General features: G+C 41.9%; 1 protein-coding gene across 1 annotated transcript in view; it reads right to left on the reverse strand.

Annotated features, from left to right (window-relative positions):
• Nucleotides 1–12,463, reverse strand: part of LOC109075450 (collagen alpha-1(XXI) chain-like) — a 103,701-nt gene that overhangs the window by 73,294 nt on the left and 17,944 nt on the right. Inside the window, exons 7-10 of the mRNA XM_042768288.1 lie at nucleotides 7,344–7,421; nucleotides 6,798–6,806; nucleotides 5,742–5,825; nucleotides 2,835–2,897 (exon numbers count right to left, since the gene is read on the reverse strand). Coding sequence (XP_042624222.1) covers nucleotides 2,835–2,897; nucleotides 5,742–5,825; nucleotides 6,798–6,806; nucleotides 7,344–7,421 — 234 coding nt within the window. The remainder of the gene's footprint in view (nucleotides 1–2,834; nucleotides 2,898–5,741; nucleotides 5,826–6,797; nucleotides 6,807–7,343; nucleotides 7,422–12,463) is intronic.

Below are 12,463 nucleotides of genomic sequence, written 5' to 3' on the forward strand. Positions count from 1 at the left end.
TGTCCTCTGAGGATGAAGGAACACCTCTCTAAGCTGATTGCTCAGTCGGAGTCTCACTCTGAGTTAATGTTCATGCTTTCCCGGGCTGCCAAGAGCATTGGACTGGAATGGAATCCTTCACCCTGTCCCAAGTGCTTGTGGCTGGATGCCTTTCTTCCTGTAAGTGCATGAGGATGTAATGAAGTCATGAATGGGACCTTTTTACTGCCCGAAGCTGCTTCCGAGCCTCCTTAACCCTAATTACCCTTGATGGTTGGACCACCAGGGAGTATGCAGACATTTGCCAGGCAGAGTATGTGATTGAGGTGCACTTCTGCCTGCAAAATGCAGCTGCCTACATGCCTTGCATCCAGGGCAGATGAGCTGATGTCAACTTTAGCTGCTCAGACTTGTCCGCCACTGGACAGGCAGACTCTGCCCTTCATGCGATGGCCATCCTGCAGGTATATCATAGTAAGAATAAGCAGGGTGACTGACTTTGCCTCTGGGTGACTAAGGTCACAGCGTGGGACAGGTGATGTCCACTCTGGTTGTCCAGGAAGGGCATCTCTGGCTGAACCTTGCGGAGATGTGCAATGAGGACAAATTGCACTTTCTTGACATTCCCATCTCCCAAGCTGGCCTTTATGGGGAGGACTTGCCCAGCACTTCTTGGCAGACCGAAAACAGAAGGAGGCCATCAAACATATTGTGCCCTGGCATGTGACCACCACCACCACCAGGCCACTGAGGGCTGGTTGATGAATACACTGCTTCTTTCCCCAGAGGAGGGCTGGTGGAGAGTCTTCTGTTTCATTCTATTCTGCTGTTGTCTCAACAGCCAGATTCTCTAAGAAAGAACAGTTCCCTTAGTCTCTGGGTCACATCTGGGGCGCAAAGCCTCATCACTCCCAGCCCGCATCTCTAGCTTCTCCCTCGCGGGATCCATGTAGCCAGGTAAGTGCTATCATGCACTCACTACCCCTTAATTGGGACACAACGCTTCCTTGGTCAGGGTTCAGCCCTCAATTGCACTGCACTTCCGTGGGTGCATCGATTGTCCTTTCTTCGGTTTCCCTCGAGGTTTGGGTGTAGCAGTACAAGGTCCTACCCTTTGGGCTGTCCCTGTCTCCTCGTGCTTTACCAAAATCGCGGAGACCGCCCTTGCCCCAATAAGGGAAGTGGGTTGCATTTTCAATGCTCTCGAAATTTTTTCTACACAGGAACTTGGTGATCTGGCACTTTGGTTGGTCGGGGCTTCAAGTCATCTAGGAAAATGCTGTAGTGCATTTGACCATTGCTTCAGGTAGCGACAATTGCATACATCAACCACCAGGGAGGCCTACATTGCTGTCGCAACTTGCAACTTGCCCGCCATCTCCTCCTCTGGAGTCAGACATGGCTCAAATCACTGTGTGCAATTGATATTCTGGGAATATGTGCAAGATCAGGGAGGACAAGGAGCAGGTCTTGATGGTTGTGCCCTATTGGCCCACCTGGACCTGTTTTTCTAAACTGATGTTCCTCCTGACAGCCCTTCCCTGGAGAATCCCCCTGAGGCAGAACCTTCTTTCTTAGGGGCAGGGCACAATTCAGCACCTATGTCCAGATGTTTGGAACCTCCATGTGTGGCTTCTAGACAGGACGCAGAGGACTTAAGTGGTCTGTCAGAAGCAGTGATAGCCATTATCTGCAGGCATATTTGGTCAGCGAAACGTGCCTGAGACCCCGGTCTGGATACATGCCCCAAGTTTCCACCAATCCATCGGAGGCGGCAGACCCAGCCCTTGAGTTGCTGTGTCCCATCTGCCTCCTGGGCATTGGTGCACTGTACCTCTCAAGCAGACATCTGCAGAGCTTTGAGATGGCCGACACCTAATACAATTAAGATTCTACAACGCCCAGGTTGAGCCGGTTTCTTACCATGAGATTTATTTTTCCCGGGCTTGATACAAAAGAATACCTGACTCACAACATGCGACAATACTTATTTAAAAAAAATGTACATTATTTTAAAGTTTAAAATGTACGTAGTCTGTAACGGAGCATATGTGTCTAACATAATTCTGTATTTACATCTAAGCAGAATCTTGAATATTTCTATTCTGGTGTCACCATTTCCCTATTTATTTGGTGACCAGGAAAAAGCCCAAGTCTGTTTAAGTTCATATCTGATGTAATACCAAATTAGCATTTTTATAAACAGTAATTTTTATTACCTTTTCATCATGGTATTTCTTATTCTTATTTTTTTTTTTCTATTTCTTTTTCTTAAAAAAAAAAAAAAGAAAGAAAGAAACTTCCCATTTAATTGTGAGATCAGTATTTTGTGTATTGGATTAATTGTGACATTACACCCCTATTATTTGTTTGTACATTGCAGTCTTTTTTTGTCATTATGACAAAGCGAGAAATAAATATTTAAGATTTTGAATAGGTCATTAATCACATTTCAACATTCAGTTTTAACTCATTAAACCAAAACATTTCTAACAATATACTATACATTTAAATAATAATAATAATAATAATAAATATATGAAATTGAAGTAAAAAAAAAAAAAAAAAATCTTCATTAATGTTTTCTGACATCTGGGCACCATTCTGTGTTTATTGACTTGTGACCACACAGTGAAGTGCATCAACCTTTGATCAAAATGTTGAACATTCTTACTTTGAAACAAAATTAATGAAATGAATGAAAACAGCAGAGTTCTTGGGAGGTGAATGCCATGGGCACTTCTATCCTAACACACTTTTGGGGAAGTTAATACATGTTGCAGTCCTGGATACTGCATTGAACACGATATGTGCTCAAGTTAAATTGAGGTTGTATTAAACTGTGTAGTACTCACAGGCTTACCATCAGCACCAGCTGGGCCAGGTAGACCAGGATCACCTGTTCTCCCCTGTTCTCCCTAGAGAATGTACAAATTATGCATTGTAAATAGTATTAACATAATTTCATTGCAAAATTATGATTCATTACAAAATTTATGTTAAGGTTGATAATGGTGGCAGACTGTGTTGTGGAAAAGTTTATTTCAGTAATTCAACTCAAATTGTGAAACTTGTGTATTAAATTAAATGCACACAGACTGAAATAGTTTAAGTCTTTGGTTCTTTTAATTGTAATGATTTTGGCTCACATTTAACAAAAACCCACCATATCAACAAATTGGAATATGGTGACATGCCAATCAGCTAATAAACTCAAAACACCTGCAAAGGTTTCCTTCAAAATGGTTTATCAGTTTGGTTCACTAGGCTACACAATCCTGGGGAAGACTGCTGATCTGACAGTTGTCCAGAAGACAATCATTGACACCCTTCACAAGGAGGGTAAGCCACGAACATTCATTGCCAAAGCAGCTGGCTGTTCACAGAGTGCTGTTCCAAGCATGTTAACAGAAAGTTGAGTGGAAGGAAAAAGTGTGGAAGAAAAAGATGCACAACCAACCAAGAGAACCGCAGCCTTATGAGGATTGTCAAACAAAATCGAATCAAGAATTTGAGGGAACTTCACAAGGAATGGACTGAGACTGGGGTCAAGGCAAACAGATGTATCAAGGAATTTGGCTACAGTTGTCGTATTTCTCTTGTTAAGCCACTCCTGAATCACAGACAACATCAGAGGTGTCTTACCTGGGCTAAAGAAAAGAAGAACTGGACTGTTGCCCAGTGGTCCAAAGTCCTCTTTTCAGATGAGAGCAAGTTTTGTATTTCATTTGGAAACCAAGGTCATAGAGTCTGGAGGAAGGGTGGAGAAGCTCATAGCCAAGTTGCTTGAAGTCCAGTGTTAAGTTTCCAAAGTCTGTGATGATTTGGGGTGCAATGTCATCTTCTGGTGTTGGTCCATTGTGTTTTTTGAAAACCAAAGTCACTGCACCCGTTTACCAAGAAATTTTGGAGCACTTCATGCTTCCTTCTGCTGACCAGCTTTTTAAAGATGCTGATTTCATTTTCCAGCAGGATTTGGCACCTGCCCACACTGCCAAAAGCACCAAAAGTTGGTTAAATGACCATGGTGTTGGTGTGCTTGACCTGCCAGCAAACTCACCAGACCTGAACCCCATAGAGAATCTATTGGGTATTGTCAAGAGGAAAATGAGAAACAAGATACCAAAAAATGCAGATGAGCTGAAGACCACTGTCAAAGAAACCTGGGCTTCCATACCACCTCAGCAGTGCCACAAACTGATCACCTCCATGCCACGCCGAATTGAGGCAGTAATTAAAGCAAAAGGAGCCCCTACCAATTACCCTACAACTATTGAGTAAATGTACAGTAAATGAATATACTTTCCAGAAGGCCACCAATTCACTAAAAAGTTTTTTTTTTTTTTTTTTGTACAGTATTCAAATTTGTTGATGGGTTTTTGTTAAATGTGAGACAAAATCATCACAATTAAAAGAACCAAAGACTTAAATTACTTCAGTCTGTGTGCATTGAATTTATTTAATACACGAGTTTCACAATTTGAGTTAAATTACTGAAATAAATGAACTTTTCCACGACATTCTAAATTATTGAGATGCACCTATATAAACATATTATATATATATATATATATATATATATTATATATATATCTATATATATATATATATATATATATATATATATATATCTTTGCCAATGGGTAACAGCTAGTTTGGAAAAACAACATTATTTTAAGCATTTAAGGGTTCATGAAATGGAGAATCAGAATGTTCTAGATATTTTCAGATATAAGAGGTACGTAACAGTTTAAAATATTAATAATTATTTTCTACCCCTTTGAAACAGATTTGAAATTGGGGAAATCATGACATCACAGTTTTCCTCTCGACACACCCTTAAATATGCATCATCATCATATGTAATCAATGAGGTGTGTTCTGAACAACTCATGTCTGTCCATCAATCACAAGAGCTATACTGCTGTTGGATAAACATGTGAAGTAAGACCATCAAACTCAGACACTATTGTGTCAGTGGATGTAAAGAAATCGCTACTCCAAAAACTTTGTATAGCTTTCCTAATGATCAGGGCTGCGTTTCTCAAAAGCATTGTGAAATAAGTTGATTGTAGATCCATTGATCGCTACTCCAAAAACTTTGTATAGCTTTCCTAATGATCAGGGCTGCGTTTCTCAAAGATGATCAGGGCTGCGTTTCTCAAAAGCATTGTGAAATAAGTTGATTGTAGATCCATTTATTATTATTATTATTATTACAAAGAATTTTTTTTTTATGAAAAACAACAACTTTGGAAACATTATAAACTAAACTTGTGAAAAATTATATAAAATCTTTTCATGAACCCTTTTTAGAAATTCACTTATTTTTATTTTATTTTTATTCATGAATGTTTTGCATAATGTAAGAACTTTTTTGGCCTCTTTTATGAGAGAATTATGTATCTGTAAATGAAAAGTATAATAATAATAATAATAATAATAATAATACTGAATAAATGAAAATAAATAAAGTACAGTACAGTAATGTACTCAATCTGTCTGTAACTCTTTTAATCTCCACATGCAGTCAATGAAACCTTTCTGTACACTATTTAGAATTCTGTCCAGGGACATTTTACTGTGATCACCTGCTGAAAAGCAGCATGTGTTTTCAAGCATTGGCTTGACCTTGTAAACTTCAGACTTGACTTTTGGAGACTTTTATGTACAATGCAATGACATTTTATGAAATGAAGAGATTACAAAAGCTGTTCTGTTGTATAAAATGACCAAATGAATTGAGGGATAGACTATTGTACCTTCATTCCTGGGGCACCAGGTGGCCCAGGTGGACAGATACATGGCTCTGGGGTTAGATCAATGTCACCTGGTCCATTAGCACACTGAAGAAAAACCAACAAAACTTGTTTTACTACAGTGCATTTCATAAAACATAAAGCATCAGACATAATTTCCTCTTTGTGCTCAGAGCAGCCGTTTTTGATAAGTTATTCAATCATTCAACAGTATGGCCCAGTATTTCTAAAATAGGCAAATAACTGCGGTTGAAATACAGCATGACACAACTGTTGAACCTGACATTGACATTAGGCGCTTTAAAGTCAGCATGAAATCAAAATAAACTATTTTTATTTTAATGGAATATTGCACTTTATTAGAAATGTTTTATTCATGCACATCATTATGTATTAATTACTTTTTTAAATAATTGTTATTTTATTAACCACATAATCTTGAATCAAAATAACGTCTTCTTCCCCTCACAATAACATCTCTTCTCTGACTCTGATGACTTTTGCACTGGCATGAGTTCGGGGCAATTATCCCTCCCCTCCAGCAATGTCACGTGAGATCACAGCATTTGGCAAACAACAGTGAACCAATCAATTCCTGCTGGACAAGATCAAGATCAAGTCATGCCCTATATATTTTTTTCTCTCTTTCATGAAGCCGGTTGACTCTGAAATATATTTTACAATAGGGAAGAAAAGACAATCTCAAGTTCCATGCCAACTTGCAGCCACCATATGATACACCAAAAAGTATCATGATATTACCATGATTTTTTTGGACATGGTACCTTGATAGTACTATGATATGCTTTAAAGTACAGTAGAGTAGCATGGTGCTGCTATAGTAGATTTATTCAAGCAGTTTCACCGAATGCTTTTGTCACACCAGCATCATTCAGCCATACATTCTCAAAGCTGCTGACAGTCCATTGTAAGATTTTTCCAGCTATGACAATACTTAGACACTCCAGAGAAACATGAGGCAAATCTTACCTCTGCGATTCAAAATGAGATTAGCAGTTACTTTTGAAAGCAAGCAAAGCCATCTTCAAAAGTACATACCTCTCCATCCTAAAAAAAAAAAGGAGCAAAAATACATAAAGGGCCTGGGCAAAAACCATAGCTTAGCTTAGAGGGGCAAGGCTTTACTGCAACGTGCAAGCAGAAAAATAAAATGATGTGAAATAAAGCGTTTGCCACAGTGTTTACAAATGCCCTACATCTCTAAATTTGTGAGTCTCAAAGAGATTGGTAAAATTGTGTCAGATCAAGCAAATTGAGTTAGTGAACTGAGAGCAATGACAAAGCCAGTGTTGCACAAATATGTGACTTTCTAATAAATGGTTCTGAGCAAATATCATGCTCCATAATGAAAGATTATTTTATTTTGTCAGATTAGATAAGATTAGGACATTAACATAATTTCAAAACATGTTGGACTGGAATTATAGGAATTACAAAAAATAAATAAATTAACAAAGTCCTCTGTGTTTACTGTTTTACTTCTCATATTTTAAATATCAAGTCACTCTTAATACAATATGACATTAATAGGTGGAACATATTTGAATAGGCCAAAACAGAAACATCCAAGATTCTGGTACTCACAACTCCAGGTATTTCACAGGCAGTTTCTCTGTTATTCTGCTCAGGGTCACAGTAGATTCTGAGTTTTTGTATTTCAAACTGTTTAGGGATAGAGAGAAAGAGAGAGAAATACAGGTAAATTTAGAAAAATTAAGGTCTGGGGCTGGGGAAAAGGTGCTCCCTGTTGCATATAAAACACATTTGGTGTCAACATGACATGCTGTCTGCTTTTCCACAGGAACACTGCTGTGTTGCACATGTTGGAAATGTTCAATATTATGTTTATTCTTTGGAAAAAGATCACAAACACACAAACATTCCAATATTCCTTCATAAACCATGACTGAGGTCCCCTTGAGCAAGGCACCGAACCCCCAACTGCTCCCCGGGTGCCGCAGCATAAATGGCTGCCCACTGCTCCGGGTGTGTGTTCACGGTGTGTGTGTGTTCACTGCTGTGTGTGTGCACTTTGGATGGGTTAAAAGCAGAGCACGAATTCGGAGTATGGGTCACCATACTTGGCTGTATGTTGTCACATCACTTTCACTTTCACTTTTTTTTTTTAAATTGTAGAATATGCTTTGTCATCATTTTGTTAACTTCATACACCATAAGTATTAAAAGCAATATCATGTTGTTGTTTTTTATTATTGTTGTTATTATTATTATTTATAAGGGATAAGAATTGATGTTTGGATGAGTGATGTTTGTAATCCAAAGAAAGAGTAGTGAATTAATTTAACATTTAAATTACACACGATAAATACACAAAATTATATTATTCTTCAGCCCTGTTGACACACCTTGTAAATATAGAATCACTATTTTTACTCACCAGCCTGTGTGAATGTAGAATGATATATGTTCATATATGAAGAACGATTTGGATTATGCTTATCTTCACAAAATGAAAACTTTTCAAAAAGATACACTCATATGTGATGATTTAAAAGCATAACTACACTTTTTACAAACATCAGTCAATCAAACTTTTTTTTTTTTTTTTTTTTTTTTTTTTTAGTTGTGATGATTTAAAAGCATAACTACACTTTTTACAAACATCAGTCAATCAAACTTTTTTTTTTTTTTTAGTCTAGGAGTGATAATCGACACACTGACAATAAAATACTATGAATTCTGCTACTACTAAAAATGTCTGTGTCAACTCAAACTAATTAGCTGAAATCATAAAGTTAAGAAGGTTGAGACTGTTGAGTAAGGAAGCTGGGTTCCCTATCTGTTGGTCACTACGAGTTATGTCATGATGACATTAGGGGTCTTACTTGGGAGCCTCAATCACCTCTGAGTTTAAGAGAAAAGGACAATGAAACTTGGAGAGTGGATTTTGAATGCTCAGCCACTCCCCTGTTCATACAGGTATATAAGATGGCAGCATGCATCCACTCAGTCAGATTTTTGATTCGGAGCAGAGTGGAGTGTATGTTTACACTACACAAAGCCATTCACTAGTCACAGTGGCGTTCCCCTCTCAATAGCGTAATTCCCCCGGGTGCTTCAGCACTAAAACACAAGTTTTCTCTAAACGAGCAAATCACAGAGGATCTGTCTTTTTAAAGATGTCATTCCGTCTGTGTCCTCTTGGTTGTAGTCATTTCCTGTCCTCTGATGAGGATGAGCCACAATCTCTGTCTTCCGTGTCTGGGCATTCAGCATGCTGAAGATGTGTTTGTGGATGGTTCTTGCCCCCACTGCAAAAGTGCATGACCATGGCAACACTGCAATCATAACGAGAGCCCTCTGTCACTACCCTTCTCATGGCGGTCCCAGAGTTTCATTCAGAGCTCTCCAAGAGGATCAGATGTCGATAGAAGCATTGGGGTATAGGCTATCATCCTCTGAAGATGAAGATTCGGCAGGGCTGCCCCCCTTGGGTGCTATGGCTTCTGCCAAATCAGACCCAGAGTTGACAGGCATGATTGCCTGGGCAGCTGTCAGCATTGGACTGGAGGGAAATACGCTGCCTAGCCCTGAGCTTTCACGGCTGGACGATTGGTTTCTCTGTGTGGAGCACAGCTCACAACTGTGTTCTGCCCTGCTTCCTTTCTTCCCAGAGGTGTCTAGCAGTTCTTGGCAGTATAGAAGCAGACTGAGGCTATTAAGCACATCTTGGCCCAACATGATCTTCCTTCTGCCACCATTCCGTCTAGGACTGGCCAACAGCCTGCTCGTCACCAATGGGCACTCTCCTGCATCCTCTATAGCAGCTCCATCCTGCAATGAGACTACAACGAAGCTGGCACGTCAAGCTCCAGGAAGGCTGGCGTCCCCCATGTCCCAGGCTGCTAAGTCTTCCAAGAAGACGTGGAAGTGGCCCTGACATGGGCAACCTGGAGATGAGTGGAGCTGCACTTTTCCAGGAGATGGCAGGACCAATGCCACTATTTGCCCAGGTGGGCTGGATGTATAATTTTTTGTTTCTTTTTCATTCTGTTCCTCCACTGCCTCAACAGCCAGTGGTACCCACATTCTCATTAAAAGAACAGTTTCCTCTTCCTCTGGGTTACATGGCTCATGGGTTGCAAGTGAGCATCGCACCACTTACTCAAAGGAGTTGGAGTCGTTTGACATAACAGCGTGTCTCCCCAGTGAATGCTCCCAATCAGTGCTGAACTGCCTGAGTTCCTGCAGAGGCAGGACAGTGGTACCACTGAAGCAATTTCAGAGACTCCTCTGGCACACATTGCATCTCCATGCCATTGTGCTACCATACATTCAGCCCCGGACCTTGCCTTTCTACTGGCCACAGTGCCCTTAGAACAAGTGTCCCGGCATGTTGTTGCCATAAATGATGCCTCCAGGACAGGCTGGGGGGCTAAATGCAATGTGAAGGCAGCCTTTGGGTCCTGGACGGGTCCTCGACTGTTTCTGCACAACAACTGTCTGGAGTTGCTGACAGTGCTTCTAGCTCTGTGGCGGTTCTGGCCACGACTGCAGGGCAAGCATTGGTTGGTCCAAACGGACAACATTGTAGCTGTATTGTAGATCAACCATCAGGGAGGTCTACGATCATGTTGCATGTCGCAACTCGCCCGCCATCTCCTCCTCTGGAGTTAGAAGCAGCTCAAGTCACTGTGCACCATCCACATTCTGGGGGAGCTCAATTGTGCAGCAAATGCACTCTCACTGCAACTCACTCATGCTGGAAAATGGTGACTCCCTCCCCAGGTGGTCCAGCTGATTTGAAGTTGATTCAGGGAAGCTCAGGTGGATCTGTTTGCTTCAGTTGCACCATTCCCTGACTGAGGCCCCCCTCGGCATGGATGCACTGGAACACAGCTGGCCCCAGGGCCTACGCAAGTATGCATTTCACCCAGTGAAACTTCTCACACCAATATTGTGCAAGGTCAGGGAGGACAAGGAACAGATCTTAGTGGTTGCACCTAACTGGCCCACGCAGACCTGTTTTTCGGAACTTATGCTCCTCGTAACAGCCCTTCCCTGTTGGATCCCCCCCAGGAAGGACCTTCTTTCTCAGGGGCAGTCGGGTCTAGATCTCTGGAACCACTACATGTGGTTCCTGGAATAGACACAGTAGCCTTAAGTGAGTTGACGCAGTTGAACCCTCCTAGACCACCCCTTGTGCCCTCCTAGGATCTCTCTATTGTTCTGGTGGGACTTCAGAGAGTGCCTAATGTTTGGGCTGGCCTACTCTCACATTGTCCTGAGACCTTGGCCTGGATACATTCCCAAGGTTCTCACTACTCCCTTCCGGGACTAAGTGGTGAGCCTGCAAGCGCTGCCACCGGAGGAGGAAGATCCAACCTTGGCGTTGCTGTGTCCCATATGAGCACTACACATATACGTGGACTGTACCCGGAGCTTCAGAAGCACATAGCAGCTTTTTGTCTGCTACAGAGGCCAGCAGAAGGGGAAGGCTGTCTACAAGCAGTGGTTGGCCCACTGGATAGGATAGTGGATGCCATCGCCCTAATGTACCAATCCCAAGGCGAGCCATGCCCCCTGGGGGTGAAGGCTCACTCCATCTGGAACGTAGCCTACTCTTGGGCTTTGGCGCATGGCGCTTCTCTAACAGACATCTGCAGAGCTGCGGGCTGGGTGACAGCTAACACCTTTGCAAGGCTCTACAACCTAAGCACAGAGCCAGTCACTTCCCGTGGTTAATAGGTAAGTAGTGAGAAGAACTGGCTTTGTGTCACGCTTCACCATAGCCCCTTACAAGGGATGTGAGCACCTTTCTCTCTCCCAGTAGAGTCCCTGGGACAACAAACCCTGGTTGCGCATCCTCCAGCACCCCGGCAGTCAGACTGTGTTAGCATTCCTGGAGTTTCACTCAGGCTCTGTACTGGGCTAGGTGTCCCATTAGTGTGATTCCCTGTGGGTAAACCGTTGAGTTTCCTCTTGGGCTCTGTAATTGGGTATGTGTCCCATTCGTGTCTTGCCCTGGACAGATTCCACTCTGTCCGTCTCGGTTGGTAGTAACTCCATCCCTACTTAGGTAGGACCTAACTCAGAGACCTATTCCATATGTAGTACTGCCCCCTGGGGTCAGTCCATATTAGTATCTCCACATGTCACCTCCCTATGGGTAGGATGTGGTCTCCGTAGCGGCCTTGTCCCTTGGACCTACAGAGGGCACACTTCCCCAACATTTTAATCTCTACTTACTGAAAAAAAGCAGAAAATATCTGCACCAAGTCTTTTTCTAGAAAGAAGTTGAAATTCTTTCTATTAAAGAATTTCTGTGGATGGAACAGCAACATAGTAATAATAATTCATTCATTATATTTATATAGCACTTTTCTGAGCACTCAAAGTGCTTTACATTGTGAGGCGGGATCTCCTCATCCACCACCAGTGTGCAGAATCGAGCCGGATGATGCGATGGAAGCCATAGTGCGCCAGAACAGCCACCACACACCAGCTTGCTGGTAGAGAGGAGGCCTTCTCCAGCAGCGATATACTCACCATTGGCCCCTCTCTGCACCAAGTTCAGTGAATTTGCTCTGGGGCATTGGAAAGGTTACAACTTCTGCCTCTATATTTACATCACACACATGGCTTGCCAGCATTTGCTGTGCCACAGATTGTAACGGTGTTCAGTGGTTGTGGAGTTTTCTATTAGAACCCTAATGTCGTCACAACATAACTCGTAGTGACCA

The sequence above is a fragment of the Cyprinus carpio genome, chromosome A13, assembly GCF_018340385.1.
Source record: "Cyprinus carpio isolate SPL01 chromosome A13, ASM1834038v1, whole genome shotgun sequence".
Lineage (NCBI taxonomy): Eukaryota > Metazoa > Chordata > Actinopteri > Cypriniformes > Cyprinidae > Cyprinus > Cyprinus carpio.